Source organism: Lactuca virosa, chromosome 2 (genome assembly GCF_052849685.1).
Source record: "Lactuca virosa cultivar CGN04683 chromosome 2, Lactuca_virosa_CGN04683_v6, whole genome shotgun sequence".
Classification (NCBI taxonomy): Eukaryota; Viridiplantae; Streptophyta; class Magnoliopsida; order Asterales; family Asteraceae; genus Lactuca; species Lactuca virosa.
Genome location: NC_136427.1, coordinates 221,863,710 through 221,889,142, shown reverse-complemented (window position 1 = coordinate 221,889,142; position 25,433 = coordinate 221,863,710). Strand labels below are relative to the sequence as shown.

The window sequence follows — 25,433 nt, the reverse complement described above, 5'->3', positions numbered from 1 at the left end:
ATCTCCAGAAAACTGATTTGTTGTACTACTAATAAAATCAAAGAAAGAATTATCAAAGTATATAGAATTTAGTAAAAAAAATCATAGTACATTCTGTCTTGTAAAAAGACTAAAATCCATAAAACAAAAAGTATATTATTTAGAAAAAAATCCTGACTTATTCATTACTGATTAAACTAGTAATTATCTATGTAGCTTTTGATAATTGTTTTGCTGCAAGTTTGATTGGGCATGTACGCAAGTTATGAGGAACCCTTTCTCAACATCCGGAGCATCTTCTTGTTTGCTTGTTTAAATTTTTATATGTTATTTCTACTGCACTTTGAATTCTATTGTTCTTTCCACTTCCTTTATTGCTTTAACATTTGGAACATTGACGTCAATGTCTTTTGGAATAGAAATTCCCATAAGTTTTCCTACCTCTTCAACATGTGTCCTATTTTTCTGCAATTCATTTGTAGGATCGTTCTCGTATTCCTTCAACATGCTTTCTGTTTTTTTAACAAACAAATCCATTTTGTCTTTATTTTTTCTTACGTACTCCAAACATGCTTCAAAGCTGTAGTATGCTTGATTGACAGATTTGTTAATTTCACTGTCTCCTGTATCATATACATGCCTACCAAAGTGATAATGCACTGATATCACATCCTTTCTCCAACGATTATCAATGTACTGTTCATGTATTTCCTTAATTCCATGTTTCATGAGTATGTTGAATGCGTGTTGGCAGAAATTACCAAAGCGGTTGAGGTGTTCATAAGTACATTTTACATCATTTGCTGGAAGTTTTATTTCTACCTGTTCAACATAAAATTAAAGCATTAAGTGTTTTTTCTATTGAATTAAATATATTTGTATATATTGTTTTATAATCATAACTGAATATAGTTGTATATTACGTTGTGATTCATCAAAATATAAAATAATAATATATTACCTCAAATTCTGTTTTTAAATTGCAGTTTTTGTCCAGTTGTTCCACTTTGTATAACTCCCATCCGATCTTTGTTCCAACATGTTTGTAATGGCAGTACCAGGAACCTTTGTAGATTTGTTTATTTACTTCATAAAACAATGTACTTGTATAAACTTTTGCAACATGTTTTTCTATCGGGCGCGATGAAATAAATTTATATACCACCTTCTTTGTTTCATGATCAAGCTCTTTTTGTGTATTTCTTTGTTTTTGCATTGCAGTGTCATAGTTCATCATGAAATGTAAAAGTAAATTTCCAGATTGCGAGTAAGTGTTGAAGAAGGAATTCTTGCTTTCTGATTAGGGATGTCAAAAAGTCCCGTGGGATCCCGTTCCCTTGGGGGCCCCGTCCCGTTTGGGGGATTTAAAAAAAACGGGAGCGGGGACGGGGGTGGGGGCAAGGTTAACCCCCTTTTTAATTTCGGGGGCGGGGCAGGGGTAGGCAAACCCGTCCCGAAACCTCCATGGGGACCCCGTTAAAAAATTACACATATATTTACATATATTAATTATATAAATATAATAAAGAATAACATGATTTTAAGCTTCCAAAATTCATCAAAAAACATGTGTTTAAGTTATTAGTATAATGTTTTTAAAATGTCATAACATTTTTATTTTTAACATGTAAAATTCGTCTATAAATAATTATTTGTTACCTAAAAAATAACTTCTTTTAGCCTAAATAATAACTTCTTTTAGCCCAAAAAAAAGGTAGCCCAAAATCAATCGGGGCAGGGGAACGGGGGCGGGCGTAATAAAGGGGATTCGGGGCGGGGGCGGGGGTAGGAAGGCTGAACATTTCGGGGGCGGGGGATGCACTCCCCGTCCCGTTTGCCCCCGTTGACATCCCTATTTCTGATCTTGAAGTGGTTTTCATTAATCCAGACATTCTAGTGTCACTGAAGTATGCGGGTATCCATTTTTCATGTAATTCGAACATATCATTGAAACATCTTTTACCTTCCAGATTGAATTCGTTAATAATCAACTCCCACTTCTTCTCAAATTCATCAGGTTTGATATGCATGTTCCAAACAAGCTTGTTAAATCTCTTCTTGAAGTCCTTGTTTTTAAATAAATCGCAAACCTATGAATATACAATTTTACTTATACAAGTATAAATTATATACTTATTTGGATATATCATATATGAGTACTCATATATGATTATGTACTGTAATGTATGATTAATTATTTATTATAATGTACAAACATATATGACTAATCATATATGATTATATTGTATGATATCTGATAATTCATATTATTAGAGTACTTAATCATATATGATTAATCATATATGAGTTTATATTATATTATACTATTAATTATATTTTACAGTCTATAAGCGGATATGGTTTATCATATATGATTACATTGTTTTTTTTATTATAAATCATATATGAGTTATCATATATGATTTATATTATAGTTTTATTTTTATTATACTTTTCCTTGTAGTTTTTTCGTTAACTGTCACATGCATAATCTACGTCTTGAATTTGGTAAGACAGATTCCACTGCTTGTTTTATTGCTGGATCTTGATCAGTTAGAACAACTTTTGGTGCTTTCCCTTCATGAGCTCTAAGAAAAGCTTTAAGTAGCCATTCATAGGACTCAATTGTCTCTCTACTCAGCAACCCATTGCCAATAGTAACTGATTTCTTGTGGTGGTCAACTGTTGTGAATGGAGCAAATACCATATAAAGAAAATGTGTTTAGTACAATCATATTTGATTAATAGTATGTTTATATTTAATTGTTTAATTTTTTTATTTTAATCATAAATGTATAAATTATGTAAAGTATATATATTAACTTACTTGTTTGTTTTAAAAGTTGCATCAAAAGATATAACTTCTCCAAACTCTGCATAAAAAGCCTTTTCTCTTTCATCTGCCCAAAACATAGCAACCAATTGATCTTCATTACGTAGGAACTCAAATGAATAATTTGGGTAATGATCTCTACGATCATTCATTTTGTTTATCATTATTTTAGTATCCTTGTAACATAACTTTCTATTTACTCCTCTCCTCAAGTTTTTGTAGTCTGTTACCTCCGCACTTACATAATTGTATCCTCCTTTCAAAACTGCTCGTATTTTGTGAGCCATTGTTGGACCAGTTGTAGCTTTTGATGCGCGTACTACAAACTCGTTTTCAGAATATGTCATCTTTCTTGCCTTTTTCATATAAGGTCTATCCTCAACACTTTCCAGTGGGTGGTTGTGCAATTCAAAGAATTGCTTAACTTTGTAATCTGTTGTTCCATAAACATTTTCAAATATAATCTTTGATGTACACCTAGTAATTATCTTGTTCGAATTTGGTTTCCTCTTGACAGAACTTGTAGCCAATGTATCACAAGGTTTTGGTTTGTCCTTTCCACCCCTATTGCATATAACATATTTTTTTTTATTTGGCTATTTTATTTTGATTGGCTACTCAGTCTTGTATGAAAACCTGCCATTTCTGCATAATTAGTATACATTTTTACTGCCAAATTTAGAGATTTAAAAACAATGTTTACAACTGGTACAAATTCTGGAGGGACATCTAGTTTATAATTAGATTCTTCAATTATGTTACTGCAATATGACTCACTTGTTGAATTGAAACTTTCACCTGATAAAGAAAGGTAATGACAAATATGTTATTATATAATTTTATGCTATAATAATCATATGTGATTAATGATTTATACTTATACAGTGTAATATATTGTTAATTATATTTTAGGATGAATAATCATATATGATTATAGAGTTTAATATATAACTAGTTATATATTTCAATTCCCAATCACATATGATAAATATGATTATACGTTGTAATATATAAGTAATCATATATTATATTTGCTTAATCATTTATGATTAATCATATGCATTTATACTTTTTTAAATATGACTAATTATATATTAGGATGTATAATCATATATGATTATAGATCTTAATATATTATTAATTATATATTTCAATGTAGAATCACATATGATAAATCATATGTGTTTGTACAATGTCTTATATGATTAATCATATATTCTATTGTATAATCATAAATGATTATACGTCTTAATTTATATGTAATCATACTTGATACTGTTTAATCATGTATGATTAATCATATATATTTATAGTTTGTAATATATGATTAATCATATTTTATGATGTATTATCATATATGATTATTCATCCTAATATATGATTAATATATATTTCAATTTGAAAACACATATGATTAATCCTAATATATGATTAATATATATGTGATTTATCATATAAGAAACATGTATGATTAAATCATATGTGTTTGTACATTGAAATATATGATCAATCATAAATTACAACATATAATCGTTTATGACTATGCAGTGGAATATATTATTAATACAAGATTAGTTATGTTGATTTTAAGAAGTTATAGAAATTGAATTGAATTGTATTTTGTTTATAATTGAAAAAAAAATCAGAATCAACTTTATAAATTGTAATGTAATATGTAGTATTAAAATGAATTATTTGTACATTCAATACGAATCGTATTTTGAAGTTCTTCATGTTGATTTTCAGAAGTTAAAGAAATTGAATCGATTTGTTCGTCGTTACGAGATGAATTGATTTCAGCTACAATAGTATCTGTTGCGATCGACTCGTCAATTTTTTTTGAATTTGACATAATTTTGATTCAATTTTTAAATGCTTTGTCGCTCTCTTGAATTGCGATGATGAATGTGATGTGTTTGTTTCTTCGATTTGAGGATTATCTCTCATATTTATGAAAATATGAACTGATGCTCTGTTTCGATCGTTTTTTTCGATTTGAAGATTGCGAATAACTTAATAACAGATTCAATAAAAATAGGAACTTTAAGATGATATTGAATGATTTTTAAAGCATGAATGATATGATTACGTGATTGATACTGAGAATCGATGATTTAGCGATAAGATGATTTTTAGAGAAGGAAGGTGTGCACTTTCTAAACATTAAGGTTGTAAAAATTGTTCAACGGTAGCTCGACGGTCGATTGGGGTTAATGGATTAATCGGTTTTGGCGGGGATTAATCGGGGACCATAGATTATTAATAAAATATTTAAATTAATCAAATATTATTGCATCTTAAGAAAAACAAGTACTTCAAAATTAGAAAATAAGAAAATTTGTAATTTTAAAATTTTAAAATATGAAAATATGAACATTTTGGTATAATATTTTAAATTTTGAAAATTTAAATTTTGGAGTAAAAAACAAGTTGGTTTTTTGAATTTTTTTGACTTTTATTTCCTTTTGTTGACCGATTAATTCCGCCAAACCCGGTTAATCCCTAATTTTCGTCAAGCAACCCTAATCTTAGTTTATTGGAGAACGTCAAGCGGTTAATCCCGATTTTCGCAATGTTGATATATATATATATATATATATATATATATATATATATATATATATATATATATATATATATATATAGGGAAACACGAATATACTCTTAAATGTATATAAGCTTAAGTACCTAAACACATCATAATACGTCGTTTTGTTTGATATATTCATTATAATGTTCTTAAACTTCAACCCCTAACATGATTTACTTTTAAGATTTTCGAAATTTCACTATTATCTTTCTCTTATATTACATCTGTTTTGCCGAACACCTACTAGGCAATATACACCAATAGGAATTTAGTAAATTAAATATTTATTTAATTAAATAAATATAGATATTAAATGATTTCCATAATTATATGTATATTAAATGATATCCATAATTATAATTCTCTTTTTATGGAAACTAATTAAATCCGTTATTAATGTCAGCAATAACATTCTTTCAGAATGAATTCGCATCTAGGTTTTTATATATGAGTTCGTATTTTGTTTCAGGAGTCACTCACTTAAAATACAATAAAGTTGCATGGAATATGAAGAACCAGGGTGTATTCTACTATAATACACTCTAATTCTGCTGGAATACACTCTCATTCTTCTATATATGAATTCATTCTGAAAGAATATTATTGTTGACATTAATGACGAATTTAATTAGTTTCCATAAAAATGAGTTATAAGTATGGATAACATTTAATATACATATAATTATTACTAAATTATTATTGGTGCATTCTAGCACACAATAAGTGTTAGAAACATTTGAGCATCTCTCTCTCTCTCTCTATATATATATATATATATATATATATATATATATATATATATATATATATATATATATATATATATATATATATATATATATATATATATATATATATATATATATATATATATGTGTGTGTTTATAACTTATAATACGTGTAATATCTTTTGAATGTTTAAATATACAATTTTTTAAAATTTTAAAAATGTTTTTTAAAAAATATAAGTTAAATTGTATACAAGTCACTTCTCTTTGAATTTTTTTTTTCTTTTCTTTTCTGGACTAACGACCGAAGTAACTTTTTTTTTCCTGAAATAATAAAAAAGTCATTTTAACTTGCTATAGCAAGTTTGAAAGTAACCGTAGAACTTTTAATTATATAAGAACCATTCTAGTTTTACAACTTTTTGGTCAAACAATCGGAGTTTTTTTTATTTTTTTTTTTTTTATTTTTTTTTTTTTTGAAAATAATATCACCATCCGTAATTTTTTTTGGATATTTTATTTAGCTATTTCTCATAAATTTTATTTGTCAAAACTTAGTGGTATTTATATGGAAAAATGACATTAGCCCAATAACATTTCAAATTTATCTATTTAGTTCATTAACTTATTTATGTGCTTTATGAGAGAAGAAAGTTGATATCGATCTGTTTTTTTAATCACAACTACCTATTATAACCGGTTTATAAGTTGCTTAAATATTTGAAGCTGAAGTGACTTCCTTTTCAATTCCAACTCGCACCCACAAGCTGATATGGCTTCGTTCTCAATTCTAATCATAAAATTAGCCATCAATCACCACTGTTTTAGCATTACCAAACCTTTGTCTTTCTCCCTCTTCTTGTATTTATTTCTTCGATTAACTAAGTTCGTGGGTTTGGTCTTCGTCTTTAAAATCAAATACCAAAATCAAAGTAAATACCTTTTTGGGTTACCCTCATAACCAGGAAAATACTTGGATTGATCCAAGAAAAGAGATAAAATGATTTGTTAATATACTATATGATTAATATATTAATCAGAAATGGCTTGTTAATTTATTATAAGATTATAAATTAATTAGAAATAGGCGATTACTAATTAATTAGTAATCAGAATTAATCTGGATTAATTCGGAATTAATTAGAATTAATTAAAGGTGTAATGGGTGAATTGTAATTGTTCAATAGTTAAACAAAAGAAGTAATTCTAAAACCTACCATCATATGAACGGTTTTGGGAGTCCTTAGGGTTTCCAAAAGCCTCCTGGTAGTAGATAAGGAAAGAATTTAGATTTGGATTAAATATATTATTTAATCATTCAAATCTTGTTTTGTCTCTATGTTACTTAAACTATAAACAGAACCCTTAGGGCACCAAAATTTGTGGCTCTCTTATACCTAAAGGGGGGAGAACGAAATTATCCTCCTCTCTCTCATTCTCCTTCAATCCTAGGGTTTCTTGTGCTTTGGGTGTGAACCATTACAGGCTCGCACACTATTGGAGCTAGGTTTTTTCCAACGACACAAGAAGGCTTTGATTAACTTGATTGGAATCAACAAAGGTATGTATCTTTAATTATGAGTTTGTTTTCTACTAGGGTTTATTAGTTTTGTTGTTCAATAGTATGTTGCTACAATAGTGTTATGACATATATCTAATATGTTGCATGTACCCTTAAAAGTGTATAGATTATTCCGTATTGTTACATGTAAAACCCATCAGTGGTATCATGGGCATTTGGTTGTCTAACAATTGATAGTGAATTAGTTGAACTTGAACAAAACATTTTGGAGATGATAGAATCGTCATTCTTTTGCAGCCCACGATATGGGCTTATCTCTGCCACGTTTTGGCGATCTTTTGATTTGTATTTTTTTATTTCTGCCACGACGTGGGCAGCTCTCTGCCACGTCATGGGGAGCCTCTGTTTAGAAAATTAGTTTTTTGGTTTCTTAATTCAAATTGATTAGGATAATTACTTTAGTTAATATTATTTTAATTGTATAAAATCTAAATATTTAACTTGGTAATCTGATATCCTAAATCCTGAATTTATGAATTATCCTTATGATTAATTATATTTAATTATTTAATTAATTAAAAGAGTAATATTAAGATCATAATTGGTTTAAAGATTAAGTAAGATAATTATCATGTAACATCCCCAAAACAAACATAAAAATTTTCGTTTTTAATTTATCAAATCTAATAGTATTTGTTAAAAAAACCCATCATAGTATCAAATGTATCATAATAATCATAGTACAATAATAGTCACCAATGCGGAAAATCATCAGGGGGATAATGTTGTGCAGTTAAGCCGATGTCTTCCCTTTTGAACTGGAGGTACCCGAAAACATTAAAACCACAAAACTATAAGCATAAAGCTTAGTGAGTTCCCTAAAATACCACATACCATACATATATTCTCATTAGCTACTCCCATGGTCTTGCATACAAGTTCCATGGTCTACCCTCATAGTCTTCCATGTCATTGCCATGAGCAGCCGCCATGGTCTTCCCTTGTAGTGCCTTGGCTACCCCAAGGTCTTATATACATGTGCCATGGGTTGCCCCTATGGTCTTTCATACAAATGTCACGGGCTACCCCCAAGGTCTTCCATGCAAGTATCACATTGACTACTAGCACCTACATAGTATACTGAGAAAATCACCTCACAGTGTCGACAAAAGTCGATATCTATCAAAATATAAGAATAGGTGTTAAAAGCAACCTAGATATCCATACAAGGTAAACTCTTAGGTTACCCTTCTAAAACTAGCAATTTAACCAAACGTCAACGAGTCAAAAGTCAACCCTCAAAGTCAACGGTCAAAGTTAAGGTCAAAATTGTCAATAACAAAACCCTCACGTCGTGGCCTCCCTTTGGCCATGAAATAGGCACAAAATGCCAAAATAGTTGATTTATCCCCAGTCGCCACGTTGTGGCAGCCTAAAGGACACATCGTAGGAACTGGTCTAAACAACTTAATAGTTAAGTTGTTTTTTTTTTCAATTCCAAGGGCTCCAAAGATAAGATTCGATCCTTCCCAAGGTGTTGATGAATAAATTTTAGAACTTTATCCATTAAGACAAGAAATCTAAGCATAGGTCCATAACAACATCAAGAAGCATGACTTAATCAAGAAGCTCTTAATCATCAAAGTCACTCACCCATGTTTTCCAGAAAGCTTTCTTACACCAAAAGGAACATAAAAATTGGTGATTTATGGACATGGATGTCTAATGCATGCCTCTTCCATTTTTAGGTCAAAACATGGGAGAAAAAGAAATTAAACTTGCATGGGACCCATATCTTCCAAGAAACTCCAGATCTACAACATATGACCTTAAAGGGACCTCAAGGATCCATAAAGTTTTGGAGTTTATGGAATCCCTCCACTCTGATAAGCTCAATGAAGAAGAGAATGGGACAGAACCTTAGATCTAGCAATATAAAAGAAGAAAGTTTGGATGTTGGCACATACCAAAGGTCCATAGAATCCTCAAGTTTGGTTCCAAATCTTGTCAAGATGCTAACAAGACCTCTAAAGCCTTCTTCTTCCATCAGAAGAAACAACAAGCACCAAGAAAAGCTCAATAATCACCAAAAGGTGTTAGGGTTAGGGTTTATGATGTTTGAGAGTGATGGAGGATAAGGGTAAACAACCGTAGCCCATACTTTCCTTTAATACCCAAAAAATTACGGATTTTGCCAACCGGTGGTTGCCACGTTGTGGCCACCATACATACACGTTGTGACGACCAGGAATCGATGTTCACAATCCTTCCAACCTTGCAACGTCATGGTGGTACCTCCACCATCTTGTGGCAATGCAAAATCGAGAATTTTTTTAATTAAAATAAAATACCTCAATGATTCGAGTGTTACAACTCTCCCCAACTTGAATGAGACTTCCTCTTTGAAGTTCGTTGTCGTAAATAACTCGGGTTAATGCTTCCCTATCTCATCTTCGGGTTCCCATGTCTATTCGGAATCCTTCCGGTGTTGCCATTACACCTTTACTAATCCACCACCTTATTACGTAAGGTATTTGTCTTCCTATCAAGGATCACAAATGGTCTTTCTATATAGTTCAGGTGATCATCCTCCTGAATATCATCCAACGGGACTACTACATAATCGTCGGCTAAACACTTTTGCAACTGAGAGACATGGAACATACCGTGAATCTAGCTAAGATCGACTGGTAGATCTAACCGGTATGCAACCTTGCCCACTCGGGCGATAATCGTGAAATAATCAATGTACCTTGGGCCTAAATTGCCCCGCTTCCTAAACCAGATGACATGCTTCCAAGGCGACACCTTTAGTAGCATAAAATCTCCGACTTAAAACTCGAGGTCGGAACGTTGCCGATCAGCATAACTCTTCTGATGACTTTGCGCGGTCTGTAGCCTTCTACACACCTGTTGAATCAACTTTGTGGTCTTGAGTACCACCTCGGTACTCCTGATAACTCGATGCCCAACCTTGCCCGAACAAACTAGGGTCCGACATTTCCTCCCATAGAGCATCTCAAAAGGAGGTTGATCAATACTGGCATGGTAGCTGTTATTGTAGGAGAACTTGGCCAATGGAAGATAAGTGTCCCAACTCCCACCAAAATGTAACACAATACCCTGAGCATATTCTCGAGCGTCTGAATAGTCTGCTCACTATGTTCGTTAGTCTGAGGGTGATAAGTGGTGCTGAAATACAATTGAGTACCCAACTCCTCTTGAAATTCCCTCTAGAATTTGGAGGTGAAGCGAACATCTCAACGATACTGGAACCCCTTGCTGAACCACTACATCCCTAATATAAATGCCAACCAATTTCTTTGAGGATATGCTCACAGAAATGGTTATAAAATGAGCACTCTTGGTCAATCTGTCAACTATCACACAAATAGAATCAACCCCTTGCACCATCCTAGGCAACTTTATAAAAAAATCCATAGTGATATCTTCCCACTTCCACATGGGAATGGGTAACCGATGCATTTTTCCATGGGGTCTCTGATGTCCAACCTTGACTTTCCGACAAGTCAAGGACCGCTCCCACGAACTATGTGATCTCCCTATTCATACATCTTTGTAGCCCCCCGATGAATCGAAAACTTTGACTTGTGAGCTTCCTCTAGCAACGTCTGTCTGACCCCGTGCAACGCTTGGTCTAGGTATGAATTATTCTAATTATTATTTTTTAAATATTGGAAGGAACTCGATGAGTTGGGAGGCTCCAACTCGACAAATAGAAAGCTTTCCAACCACATAGATTGGAGGACCTATTCGACGAGTTGACGCTGGAAATGAAAACCCAAATTTCCGGGCATTGTACCCTATTTAAAGGACTTAACCTCTAGGGCTGGCCTCCTTACCAGCCCCCTTGTTCAGAGAAAACGCTAGAATCGCCTTCCTCCTTATTCATTGAGTTTTGTGAGTGTTTGAGTGATTGTTGAAGATCTTTGAAGGAGGTTTTGAGGAGAGAAGTTTCAAGCTTGGAGGAGTGAACTTGGATCCAGAAACTCTACATAAAAGGCAACATCTCAAATGTATAAAGTCATAAGCTAGACATGTAGCGTATTAGATCTCATTCCTTGTAGTTTTGGCTTGGTTTTGGGATTTTGACTTAGATGTCCAAAGAAAAGAGGTTTCCAGAGGTTGAAGGTATAAATCTGGCCTCTATAAGACATCTATAGGATTAAAGTTGCAAACTTTAATAGCCTCCATGTGCCATTCATGCAATATGTGCACTATGAAGCCTAAAATGGACCTTGGAGAGTGGTTCGAGCATGCATGGATGTAAAGTTAGAAACTTTACGTGATTTGTCAACCTTTGGGCATCAGATATGTGTTTTGGGACGATGAGATGAGAGTTTAAGGGCTTAACGAGTCAAGACCTTCCTTAAAGGAACTAGGGTTTGGGTTTAGAGCTTATTGGATGATCCTTGGGGGTAAAGTTGGAAAGTTTACCCTTCTAGACATCTTTAGGAAAGGGGATCTGAAGTTTGGAACCTTTGAATTTGAGAAAAAGGGCTTAATGAATTAAGTGGGTTGACAGACTGAAGAACTCGACAAGTTCACAGGGGAACTCGAAGAGTTGGGTTGAGGTTACCCCAATTCTGTTGGAAAACGGAGGAACTCGACGAGTTGTAGGAAAACTCGACGAGTTGGATCGCAACATCGTGATTCTGGCTTTGGGATGGACTCGACGAGTTATAGGGATAACTCGATGAGTTAGGTCAAATCAGAGCGTTGACTTTGACCTTGACCAGAGTTGACTTTTAAGGGTTTGAAGGGTTGAGTTGCATCTAAGGAGTTGTTTATGATTAGGGAGGTGGTAGAGCTGATACTCGGAGTTTGGACCTACTCAACTACATTTTGCATTTGAGGTGAGTCTCCTCACCATACCAACGGGTCGAAGGCACCAAGGCCGACCCATTCAGTTAGTTGTGATGATTATTGTGGAATCATTATGGATATGCCTAGTATGTATGTATGTGGATGTGCTAGTACCTTATTGTTTAGATATGCGAAGACCCCGGGGGGAGCCCTTGGCAGCTGGATATCAGACCATGTGGGGGAGCCCATGGGATTCCAGTTAAAGACCATGAGGGGGAGCCCATGGCACATGGGTATAAGACCCTGGGGGGGCCCACGACATCCTGGAGTAGGACCCTGGAGGGAGTCCATGGCGTCCTTATATGTTTGTAGGCATCACTTATGTAGTATTTATGTGGTTTATATGGTTATGTGATTATGTGGTTTATATGGGGTATGTTATGGGGAACTCACTAAGCATTAGCTTACAGTTTGTTGGTTGTTTCAGGTACTTCAGGATCTAAGGGAAAGAGCCTGGTATGATGGCGCGACGTGCACTCTCCGACATTTTAGTTTGAACACTCTGATATTTTGAATAATTTATCTGATGTCATGGATTTTTGAAAAACAAATGTGATTGGAATGCTATGTTTTATGAAAATGATTTTGAACTAAAAATGAAAAAAATATTGGAAATTTGGGCTGTTACACCCCGCCCTCAACCAGGTCCATATTCTGACGCACTAGGTCAATAATCCACAACTATCCCTAACAAACCATGGAATCTGACCCCTAATCCTCTCTTCCTTCCAATTTTCCATTTTCAATACCCCAACTTGATATTTATTGATCAAATCCAATAGTGGTGAAACAATGACCATCCTCAAACATAAACCTCCAATTGGGGCACCCTCCGCCTTGCGGCTCAAGGCATCAGCTACAACATTGGCCTTCCCCAGATGGTAAAAGATCTCATAGTCGTAATCTTTCACCACATCCAACCATCTATGCTGTCTCCTGTTCAAATTCGGTTGATCATCAGATACCTCAGACTCTTGTAATCAGTAAAAATAGTGCACCTCACCCCATATAAATAGATTCTTCAAATCTTGAGGGCTTAAACCACAACCCCCAACTCTCAATCATACGTAGGGTAATTCGCCTCTTGAGGCTTTATATGCCTCAATGCATAGGAAATGAGATGACCCCTCTACATAAGAACTGCTCCCAAACCCATAATCAACGCATCACAATGTACCAAGAAATCACCCATTCCCTCAGGGAGGGTCATAATCGGAGTCTCTTACAACTTCTGTCTCAAGGTCTCAAAAGCTGCCTTTTAATAAGGCCCTCACCAGAAGAAACATTCTTCTTCATCAAATGTGTCAAGGGAACAACAAACTTGGAGAAATTTAGAATAAACCTAGGATAATAACCTGCTAAACCAAGGAAGCTCCTGATCTCCGATGGAGTCCTCGGTACATCCCACCGCATCACTGCCTCTATTTTGGTTGGATCAAACAATATACCCTTTTGGTTGATGATGTGCCCCAAAAACTGCACTTCACGTAACCAAAATTCACACTTGGAGAAATTGGCATAAAGCCTCTCCCTCCTCAAGGTCTCTAAGACCTCCCGCAAATGCTCCTCGTGCTACTCCTTGGTCTTAGAGTAGACCAGAATATCATCGATAGACACAATCACTGACCGATCCATCATTGACATGCACACCTTGTTCATGAGGTCCATGAACATTGTCTGTGCTTTGGTGATCCTAAATGACATCACCATGAACTCGTAAAGACCATAATGAGTCATAAAGGTTGTCTTCTGCATAACCTCATATGTGACCCTCATCTAATAATTCTTAAATCAATCTTGGAGAACCAAGATACACCCTCAAGTTAATTAAATAATTTATTAATCCTCGGTAGTGGATAATGGTTCTTCAATGTTAGGTTATTCAGTTCCCGGTAATCAGTGCACATCCTGTGTGAACCATCCTTCTTTTTCACAAATAGGATCGGTGCTCCCCATGAAGAAATACTAAAGTCTCATAAACCCCTTGTCTAACAGCTCCTCCAGCTGTGTAGACAACTCATGCATCTCTGGAGATGCTAAGCGATAGGGGGCCTTGGCTAGCCGCTCCCGGAATCAAATCAATCGGAAACTCAACTTGCCTCTCGGGAGCCACCCCAGGCAGATCCTCATGAAACACATCAGAAAATTCCTGAACAATGGGCACATCATCCATAGTCTTCTTACCCTGCACTCAAGTATCCACCATATAAGCTAGGAATCCGAAGCAACCCTACTGGAGATATCTACTAGCTCTTGCAACTAAGCAAATCATCAGTCCACGTTGAGCACCCTCGCCATGAATAACTAGTTCTCCCCCACTTGGGATTCGAACTCTCACCAACTGGTGCTCGCAATCAATCATGGCTCCATTAGGGCCCAACCAGTCCATCCCCATAATAACCTTCAAACCTTACAGAGGAATAGGTAACATATCAATCGAATATGTCTCACTAAACATATTCAGAACACATCCTTGGTGCACCCTCGAAGCACTCACTAAAAGATCATCGACAATATCCACCTCGAATGGATAATCCAAGGTTCCTGGAGCATCGCTAAACTTCTTGCTAAGCGCAAGAGATACAAAGGATTACGTATCACTTGAATCAAACAGAACATGAGATGTCATACTATTTACTAAAAACGCCCCTATACAAGATCAGATAAACATAAGCATAAATAAGGAAATAAGTAACAGATATGGTAAAGATACATACCGATAACCACATTTGGAACTACTCGTGCCTGTTCAGCCGTCAACTGGAATGCCCTACTCTTCACCACATGAACATCCGACTTGCCTTGTCGACCATTAGTAACCCTCAAGGTGGTTGGCGCGGGAGCCGCCACTACTCCTCCTGTCAATCTAGGACACTTGACCTTCTTGTGTCCCGTCTGATTGCAATGGAAGCAAATCAGACCTGATACATGTGTACAATCGATGCTCGTGTGATCCATCTCTCTGCACCTGTAGCTACCTAAACCATTGACTCGACACACCCCATCATTCGGTTTCATGAACTTTCCGCAACGGCTCAGGCCCTGTTAGCCTCTAGATCACGAGTCATAAGTCTTGGGCTTCTTTTCTGAGCCCTCCACCGCTTGAATCTGAACTGGCTACCGCTTCTTTAGAAGCTCCAAATTAATTTCCCATTCCCAAGCCCTAGCAATCATTTGATCCAATTTCCTACAACTGGAGATGCTTACAAACTCCCAGATGTCATCCCTCAGCATATCATGGTATCTCATCTTCTTCATCTCCTCGCCCGCCACATACTGCAGAACCAACAGTGCGCCAAAACATATATATTATTATATATTTTGAAAGTACACGTTGTCCCGATCCTTAAAATATAAATTTCATAGAAATCCAACTCCGTATGAATTAGATATGATTTTTATAATATATACAAGTCAGTCGCGTACAAGGAATGTGTGACGTAAAAAAGTATGAAGAGAATGGTTGATATTTGGGTAAAACCACCAAAATGAAAGTCGTAGTACTCTTTAAGATAGGAATTTTGGTAAAAGGAACACCAAAATCAGAGTCCGTACGAGAGAGTTGTGATTTTTGCAAAATCATTTAATCTTATAACAATATGGATGGGAAATAAAGTCAGAGTTAGTTGATGCAGTCTAAAGGAAAGTTCTAGATCTCGTCAAAATCTTTCCGGGGATATATGAAGAACATCGAAAATGGAGTCTGTATGAAGAAGTTATATAATTTACAAAATATGTGTTTTACACCTTGCGCGATGCGCGATTCTTGAAGGTGAAAACACAGACTACGGAGAGCTTGACATGTGGCATAAAGTGTTTAGGGAGACGTTGAATCGTCTCGATAATTAAGACCAAAAATTTCATTTTTGCATAATAAATAAACCACCAACTAGCCATGCTCATAAAAACATAAAGGAAATTAAAGTGAATCATTCAATCATCTCAATACATCAGAGTCATATAAAGCCGAAATTATGGTGTGTGTGCGATGCGATCACCCTGAGCTCTTCCCTCAAACCGGAAGCACCTGAAACATAATCTGAAAACTATAAGAACGAATCTTAGTGAGTTCCCCAAAATACCTCATACCATACATATCGAACATACAATGGGCCATGTCGCACACCCATTGGGCCCCTCCCGGCATCGAGCCCCACTCATAATAGATCTGTCAGTAGCCTGATATGGGCATCGTCTCAGCACATTCATCAGGCCCCGCTTGGCATTCATACATACACATAAAACACATGCAAGGATCACTAAGATAAATAGCATACAATAGACTCATCAGGCCCCGCATGGCATTGGACCCTGCCCGGTATACACACCACATAACATAAATGCAACACTCACACAGACAACTAACATCCTAATTATACTAAACCATGGGCCAACATTGGTGCCTTCGACCCGCCATGCTCAGTGAGGAAACTCACCTCCACCGCTAGAAATTAGATAAATGCTTGGACTGCTGATCCGGATAATCCTCACGCTAATCAATCAAATAAAACCCCAATTAATAATTGGGCCATAATCCAAGACAAGGAACCTAATCTATTTGTCTAACTATTAGGGTAAAAGACCAGTTTACCCTTTCCTCACTTGGCCCGATTACCATGGTCTAACCCAATGGCTCCAAAAGCCCAATATATCCCAAGTTCCTAAATGACACCCAAATCCCATTATGGGCCCAAATACAAGAAGGCCTAAAGCCTAACAATGTCCTAAAGTTAGAAAGACTAATGACACAACAAGGCCCAAAACCCTAGTAGTCCAAATAAGGCCCCAAACGCAAAAGTCAACAAAATTCAAAGCTACCGAGTATGCCTAGCGTACTCATACTTACGCCCAACGTACTCCACTTTAGCTAGTACGTGTTGTGTACGAGCTGGGTACACCAATCGTACTCCACAGTGGCCCAAAACTTTCCATTAAGTGCTTAATCGATTCAACCACTTTGTCCAATCGTACTCCACAGTTGGCAAATTTACTCCTTTGGATGTCTTAATGGGACCCAATACTCATTAAAACCCATAATAAGAACCATAAATCATGCATAGTCCAATATAACACACCAATATTACATTTTTATGAACAATGGACCCCAAAAATGCCAAGATCTATCATCCATACCTTCTGGAGTAGCTCATACTCCCAAGCATGGCTTAGAGGACCATAAAAACATAGAAACAAACCCTAACTAGATCTTATCGAAAGAACCATCAAGTTAAGAGATTTATACTTCCAAAAGTTTTCCATGTTGGTGATGTTTCTCGATCTACAAGCTCTAGCCACAACAATGCAACTTCCAAGAGTTCCCCTTCCTTCAAAATCACCAAAATCACTTCCAAGTCTCACTCCTAAGCTCAAGACACTCAAATGACAATTAGGGTTTCATTCATAGGGTTTGGAGAGGTGGAGGTTGGTCATAAGAAGGTCCATGAATGACTTAAGGTGATTAAATAGGGCACAAACCCTAAAATTTAAGGTTTGCCCCTGCTGGCCGTATGCCTCGTGTATGTTGAAGTCTCCGCGATCCTAATGTCGAGCCAGTACGCTCGACGTACTCATAGCGTACGCCCAACATACTTGGCTATGGTCTAGAACCACCAATCTTCTGAAGGCCATAACTTCTTCGTTCTAAGTCCGATTTCGACGTTCTTTATATCCATAGAAAGGTAATGAGAAGCTCTAAAATTCTATCAGCTCTCCTTTACCTTACAACTTCCCGATCATAAGTCCAAAATGCATAAAAGGCCCGAAATATCACTTTACCGCTATACCTTTGGGCTTCAAAACGCAAACCGAACACTCGGTACCTATAACCTACATTATCCACCATCTACATGGGCCTAAACCTCCTTCCCAAGGCTCAAAGCCTTATGATACTTGATCCTCGGGTCACAGACCCAAATTATGGAATGACCCGAAACAGGGTGTTATAAACGTCACCTTAAAATGTGCGACGTGCACCCCTTTTGCACACCGCGTACCCCAAAATCTGCTATAAGTAGGAAGCCAAACCTTATTCATTCCTCCACACCTCTTCTATCATTCTATCTCGATTTCCTTCGGTTCTTGCCTTACTTTTCGTAGTTTTAGTCTTCGGCGAAGCCCTGCGACCCCTGATGTAGTTGTAGCTAGCGATTAGAAGCTCTGCCTGTGCAGTTTCCTAACTTTTGTCAGGAAGAACCTCTATTAGTTAATCTAAACTCTAATCCTTTCAGTGTAACTTATATTTATAGTTATAAGTCGTTATTATAAACCTATAAATAAGATTTATCAGTAACTCCATGTCGTTATATATATTGATCTACTTATGGGAGTGATGTCAAGGATAAATTTAGTGAGATGTTTAAAGTGGGATTTCCAAACAACATACTCTATATACCAAGCAGACCCTACCTCCTATATGATCCAACCTGGTTATTCTTTATTTAGATCTTGAAGTAGACTTTAGGATTGTTGAGAAATCCAAACCCTTAGGATAATAGTTCCATGAAGTATGAAATTAGACTAAGACTTAGCGTTATGTACATCTAGGTGTTTTGGAAAAAGGTGTAAAGTGAAGCTCTACCTAATTCACCGATCACCAGACACTTTTTCAAGTTAGTTCATAGCCCATTTAATGAACATGATTTAATACGAGTATTAATTAAACATCTGCTGGAAGTCGTATGTGAATTATGTGCTAATTGCCTGGATTATATAGTAGGATATATATTGTGTTATGTGTGAACCATACATGGTTCTATTTTATGATAGGATTAAGTAGATAACATCATATAATAGTATTAAAAGTACCATTGCTAAGAAGATAAAAGAATAATAATACCTAAGGCTCTGTGGGGATTATAAATACACTAGAACTAGGTTAGTGTCACCGAAGAATAGAGTTGGTATTAAGGTTGGTTACAAAGACTGTAATCTAGTCTAAGGATAAACTTAGACTCATGGAAGATACCTAGATTAATTAAGTTTGATATTAGGTAGTCTCATTAGGAGAATGTGCGTAACCTAGGAATGGAGAGTAAAGTTTTGTTCCATGATACTATCAAGTGTTGATGGATGGTAGCTCCGTACGGGATGACCATAGATGGTAGATCCCGATCAGGCAACTGTTAGCGGTATTTTTGGTCACCCTCAGAGTAGGTGAAAACACTTGATCACTCTAGACGGTCTTGTGAATTACGTTGCTAATGTGAGCTCATAACTCACAGACGTAGATGAATTGGAAAACCATGTTCATCAAATACTCTGAAGGCCCATAAGCCTTTATGACTTACACCGGCAAATGAAGCCCCTAGTTGTGTACTTAATCTTAACAATTCATCAGGCAAGATAATTTCTCTCTGATAATAACTATCTAGGATTTATAAGGATCGATAGGAATGGATAGTCTAGGATCTGTGAGGATCTATAGAAATGGATAGTCTGAGATCTATGACGATATATAGGAATGGATAGTCTAGGATCTGTAACGATCGATAGAAATGGATAATTTAGGATTTGTGAGGATCGGTAGGAATATATATGTAGGAATGTAAGGATATATGGTTATTGTATGGTAACGATTAGTTTGCAGGTCTGATAATTATCATATCAATATCATGGGATTGAAATCCCTATGTATCTCACCAGGTTCCCCCAACCTGACCCACTCAGTTCATATACATCATAGGTATCAAGACTTAAGCCAATGGAACTTGATTAGGATGCTGAGTGATTAAGAGATAGCCTGAAATAGTATTTAGGACCATCAAGTCTTTACACTGTAATTTATGTATCTGTATTGATTATGACATCCTTAGGAATTTAACAATTTGGAAAACAAACATTTGTAGTCAAAATGATCTTTTGTATTGGGATTTTCTGCAAAAATAAATAAACGATTTTAAAAGCATAAAGAAAAGTTTGATTGGTTCTGAAAATTAGAGGATGTCACACCAACCTCCTCCCACCAGTCGCGAGCTCTATCCCTCAGAAGGCAGGATGTGAATCCCACCTTTGACCCCTCGGGGCAAGAACTCGTTCGCTGAGGATTCTCCATGTCATCGATCCATCTATGGCTAGCAATGGGGTCCTTCTTCCCGAAGAACTTCAGGCCTCAACAAGCCTTAAACTCTTGGAAAGAGAGAGTTCGAGCCCCTAACTGACCCGCCACCATCTCGGCACTAAAATCCCCAAAATGCTCATCAAAAGCTCCATGATCCCCTCCTTGATGGTACTGAACATCACAAGGGTGGCCTCAATAATACCATGAGTGATATCCGATGTGCTGAACTCGCGTATAATCTCATCCATTGGTTCTGAACCAGAGCTAGAACCTGAACCTGAACCTGAACTGGACCCTCATCCTCAAGTAGTTACCAGCATACTGAAATACAAACATTTAAATAATTAGAAGAAACCTGAGGGAACCCTCACACGCTGCTAGCTCCTTAAGATTTTCATGACCATCCTTGACGCGTGTATAGATCCTATGCTTTCAATAGTACGGGCCCAATACTATCTTCCATACCTATCCGTACATTCCTCAAGAATCATCCCGAATCCCTTAAGTTACTTAACCATATCAGTTCTCATAAACTCCTTATGCTACACAACATACAAACTTGCTACCGCACTTCCTAGGCACTCCTAGGAATCCTCATCTCAATTTCTCTTATACTAAAAGGAAGTTCTACCAACACCACCGGTTGCCTTATGCATGCAAATTATACAAAAAAAATGGGATCACATAGACTGTTGAATGAATGAATCTACCCTAAGCCCACAAACAGACAAGGAACAAGAAATAAGGCTAAATCAGTCATTCTATGGCTATAAGATTCTAAACATATACAATTTTTAAATTATACACTTAGCGAACTTGTAACATCCCAAGTACTACATAACATCAAATCCCCCTAGGCTGTAAGGCATCACACAATTTTGCCAATTCTAGCATGTGATTCTTGAAGCTATCCTTAGCCCTACTCTAACATTCATTTCACATAATAGCTTACTAATCATAATAATTATGGATTCATATTTTGGGAATCACTTACTTGAGCTCGACTGATCGCACGCATCGCCACCTTTTCCTTGTAAAAGCCTTTATGGAATTCTTTTAAAGATAATCAATTCCTCAGTTTGAGTTTAGACAAACCCAAAAGTGTGCCCGAGTCCCTTAAACCACGGCTTTAATACCAAATTGTAACATCCCAAAAACAGACATAAAAATTTTCATTTTTAATTTATCAAATCACATAGTAATTGGTCAAAAACCCATTATAGTATTAAATATATTATAATCATCAGAGTACAATAATAATCATCAATGCGGAAAATCATCAAAGGGATAATACTGGGCAGTCAAATTGGGTCATTCCCTTTTGAACTGAAAGTACCTGAAAACATTCAAACCACAAAACAATAAGCACAAAGCTTAATGAGTTCCCCAAAATACCACATACTATATATATATATATATATATATATATATATATATATATATATATATATATATATATATATATATGGTTGGATTATGTGTTTAAGGTCCTAACTAAATTGGTATAATGTTAATGAATTAAAGCAAAGTCCTTAATTTTTGGGTTGCCTTTATAACTAGGAAATAAAGTGGATTGATTAAACGAAAGAGATACAATGATTTGTTAATATATTATATGATTAATATATTAATTAGGAATGACTTGTTAGTTTATTGTATGATGAATAAATTAATTTGAAATAGGTGATAATTGATTAATTATTAATCAAAATTAATCTGAAATTAATTCAGGTTTAATTGGAATTAATTAAATATGCAAGGAGTGAATTGTAATTGTTCAACAGTTGAACAAAAGAAACAATTCTAGAACCTACCATCATATTGACGTTTTTTGAAGCAATTTTAGGGTTTACAGAAACCTCCTGGTAGTAGATAAGGAAAAGATTTGGATTAGGATTAAATTTATTATTTAGTCATTCAAATCTTGTTTTGTCCCTAAGTTACCTAAACTATAAATAGGACCCTTGGGGCACCAAAATTCGTGGCTCTCTCATACCTAAAAGGGGAGAACGGAATTTTATTCCCCTCTCCCCTCTCTATTAATTCTAGGGTTTCTTGTCTTTTGGTTTGAACCATTAGAGGCTCGCACACTATTAGAGTTAAGTTTTCCAAGTAGACAATAAAACTTTGATTAATTTGATTGGAATCAACAAAGGTTTGTATATTTAATTATGAATTTGATTTCTATTAGGGTTTATTAGTTTTGTTGTTCAATAGTTTGTTGCTACAATAGTGTTATGACATATATATATATATATATATATATATATATATATATATATATATATATATATATATATATATATATATATATATATATATATACACACACAAAAAAAAAAAACCCTGATTTTGTTTGAAAATTTTCTTATAAATCCATATGGGTTTCTCCAAATTGGTGAAATTCCAAGAAACGAACATAAGAGATTTGGCGTAATTTGGAGTGGGCGATGACCTCTTTTACTCAAAATTCTGTGGGATATTGGGAATTGTCGGTCCTTCAACTGCTAATGTTAATGGAGGAAAAAGAAGAGTGAGGAAAATGAGAGAAGGTGTTTATGTGTGTATGGATCTGTACCGAATTTACAGGGAGATGAAATGGAGAGAAGAACAAGATAGAGAGATTAGTGGGAACAATTACAAAGGAATTATATGAAAAAGTCAAAATAATCATGTTTTTACATTTAAGTTTGACTATTTGGTTGACTATGTACACCTGACATCTTCTACCGGTTGATTTATGTAACAACGACTAAAACAACATGCCACTTCCCACCTTATTCCCCCATAAAACACACAAATAAATTAAAGGAATGAATGAGCAAATTCCAAATACTTTGTTGCGCTAATGTATCATTTTCCCTTTTTATATCAAATTGTCATTCACAAAGTAACATCTTTGAATATTTAAACACTATATAACTTTAGATGATTTTACAACCATATATTTTTATGACAATTTAGTTAACCCACATTTTTTTAGTCTGTCTTATTATTAGTTTAGTTCTTGTTCTTAGAGTAAATAAGGTTCAAGTTTTTGCTACTTGCGTTGCAATTTTTTCGGAAAGTGGATTTTTTTAACAAAGATTTTCGAGTCAGTTTTAGCGCACCGAATAATCCATGCTACAAACATAAAACTATGTCTTATGTCCTGGAGTTACTGTAGGCGAACCTCCATGGCATAAGGTTGAATAGTACCATGATTTGAACATAAGCCAATAAATTAATCACCATATCTTCCATATATCTTAACAATAAACCACAAGCCAAATGGTTACTTGAGTTGCAATTTGCATTTACATAGTTGCACGTAAGACTAATATTACGCTACTTGTAATATGTTATAGGAATGTTTAAGAACATACACTATTACAGTGACCATAAAACTAGATTTAGGTCAAAGCTTTAGCCATATTAAATGGCCAAATAATCATCTTCTATAAACATCAAGTATCTGATTAGAGAAGCTAAAAATATTTAAAGTTGAGTAATTAAATTATCAATATTATGTTATCTGGTTGCATCTTAGCGTGATACTTAAAAGTAGAATTATGTGACCTACGTGTTTGATTTTGATTTCTAGCAATGTACTGTACTCTTACGACCAATATGATGTGAATCTAAATAATGAAAATAAACGGAAAGCGGTTTTTAACCCAAAAACTAGAAAAACCGAAACCGAATGGGTTTTCAAACTTCAAAAACCACACTATTGTTATGGCTAAATCTGAAAAAAAAAATGGTTAAATCAGATTTTTTTCCCTTCAATCAGAAAAAGATCGTTGAGTGGTTAAACAAAAAATATATGAAAAAAAATCATTGAAATGTTAAATAAAAATATGTGAAACTACAGTGGTCTTTAATGCTTTCTATAAATAAAAGTTTTATTATTGTCTTAAATCTCTTGCAACATGATACGAGCGTTTTTAAAAAAAGGAAAAGATAATAATCCAAAGTCTCCTCTTATACATATGAAGACATATTTGATAAGTGATAAGATAAGAGTGGGTAGTATGGGGACGGGGTTGGGCTTTTGTCCTTTTTCTTCCTTCCTTTCTAAGTTATAAGGAAATCTTACGAACCCTTTCCAGTTAATCAACCTATAAAGTATAAAGTATAAACGCCAATAAATAATAAAACTTGAACTGTTATCCTATAAATGACTAAAATGCTCATGGTTGGGTGTCGTATATTATTACCTAAAAATCATCTTTTTTGTAATAAAATTGATATTAAATTGAAACCCACAAGTTCTTGTGCAGTTATCTTACCAACTATTCTAATTGTATTTTCGCGAGTGATACTCATGAAATGAAATTATGTTAACGAATAATAAGTTTATAAGTCGATGTGTATGTTTAATAAATTGTTGATCAATCTAATATCTCTTTCTATCTAAGATATTCTATTTCAAGAATTATTAGTCTAAAAATTGCCTAATAGGCCATCTGATATCGGAGAAAGGAAAAGAATTTCCAAGCTCTCCCGATGCCATCAAAGATGATTATCGTTGTGAAGAAGAAGAATGCCATTGCTTCATGCTTAACCCATTTTCCGATGTATGGATTATCCAAATTTCTATCGTGGTGATGAATTTCCACCTAAGATGCCCAATAACAATTTTGAAGCGATAAAGAAGTCCAAGTGTTGGATTCTGAAAGGTGTACAAAAATAATTGCACTTGTGGACGCTATTATTAGCATAGCATGTATATATGTATTTTTGTATAAGCCAATCTTTTATATTTGTTATCTAGTATAGTACATTGTATTGTAGCTCATTATATATTCTCCATTGTATATTAATGAAATTGGTAGCCAAAGGCAATTCATGGGAAA

General features: G+C 35.0%; 1 protein-coding gene across 1 annotated transcript; it reads right to left on the bottom strand.

Moving 5' to 3' along the window:
- Positions 1–312: 312 nt before the first annotated feature.
- On the bottom strand, positions 313–2,686 carry LOC145158237 (uncharacterized). The gene is made up of 4 exons (XM_079077160.1): positions 2,495–2,686; positions 1,943–2,069; positions 941–1,044; positions 313–801 (listed from the first exon to the last, which is right to left on the bottom strand). Exons 1-4 carry the CDS (start codon positions 2,684–2,686, stop codon positions 313–315), a joined length of 912 nt encoding a protein of 303 aa, XP_078933286.1.
- Positions 2,687–25,433: the final 22,747 nt, after the last annotated feature.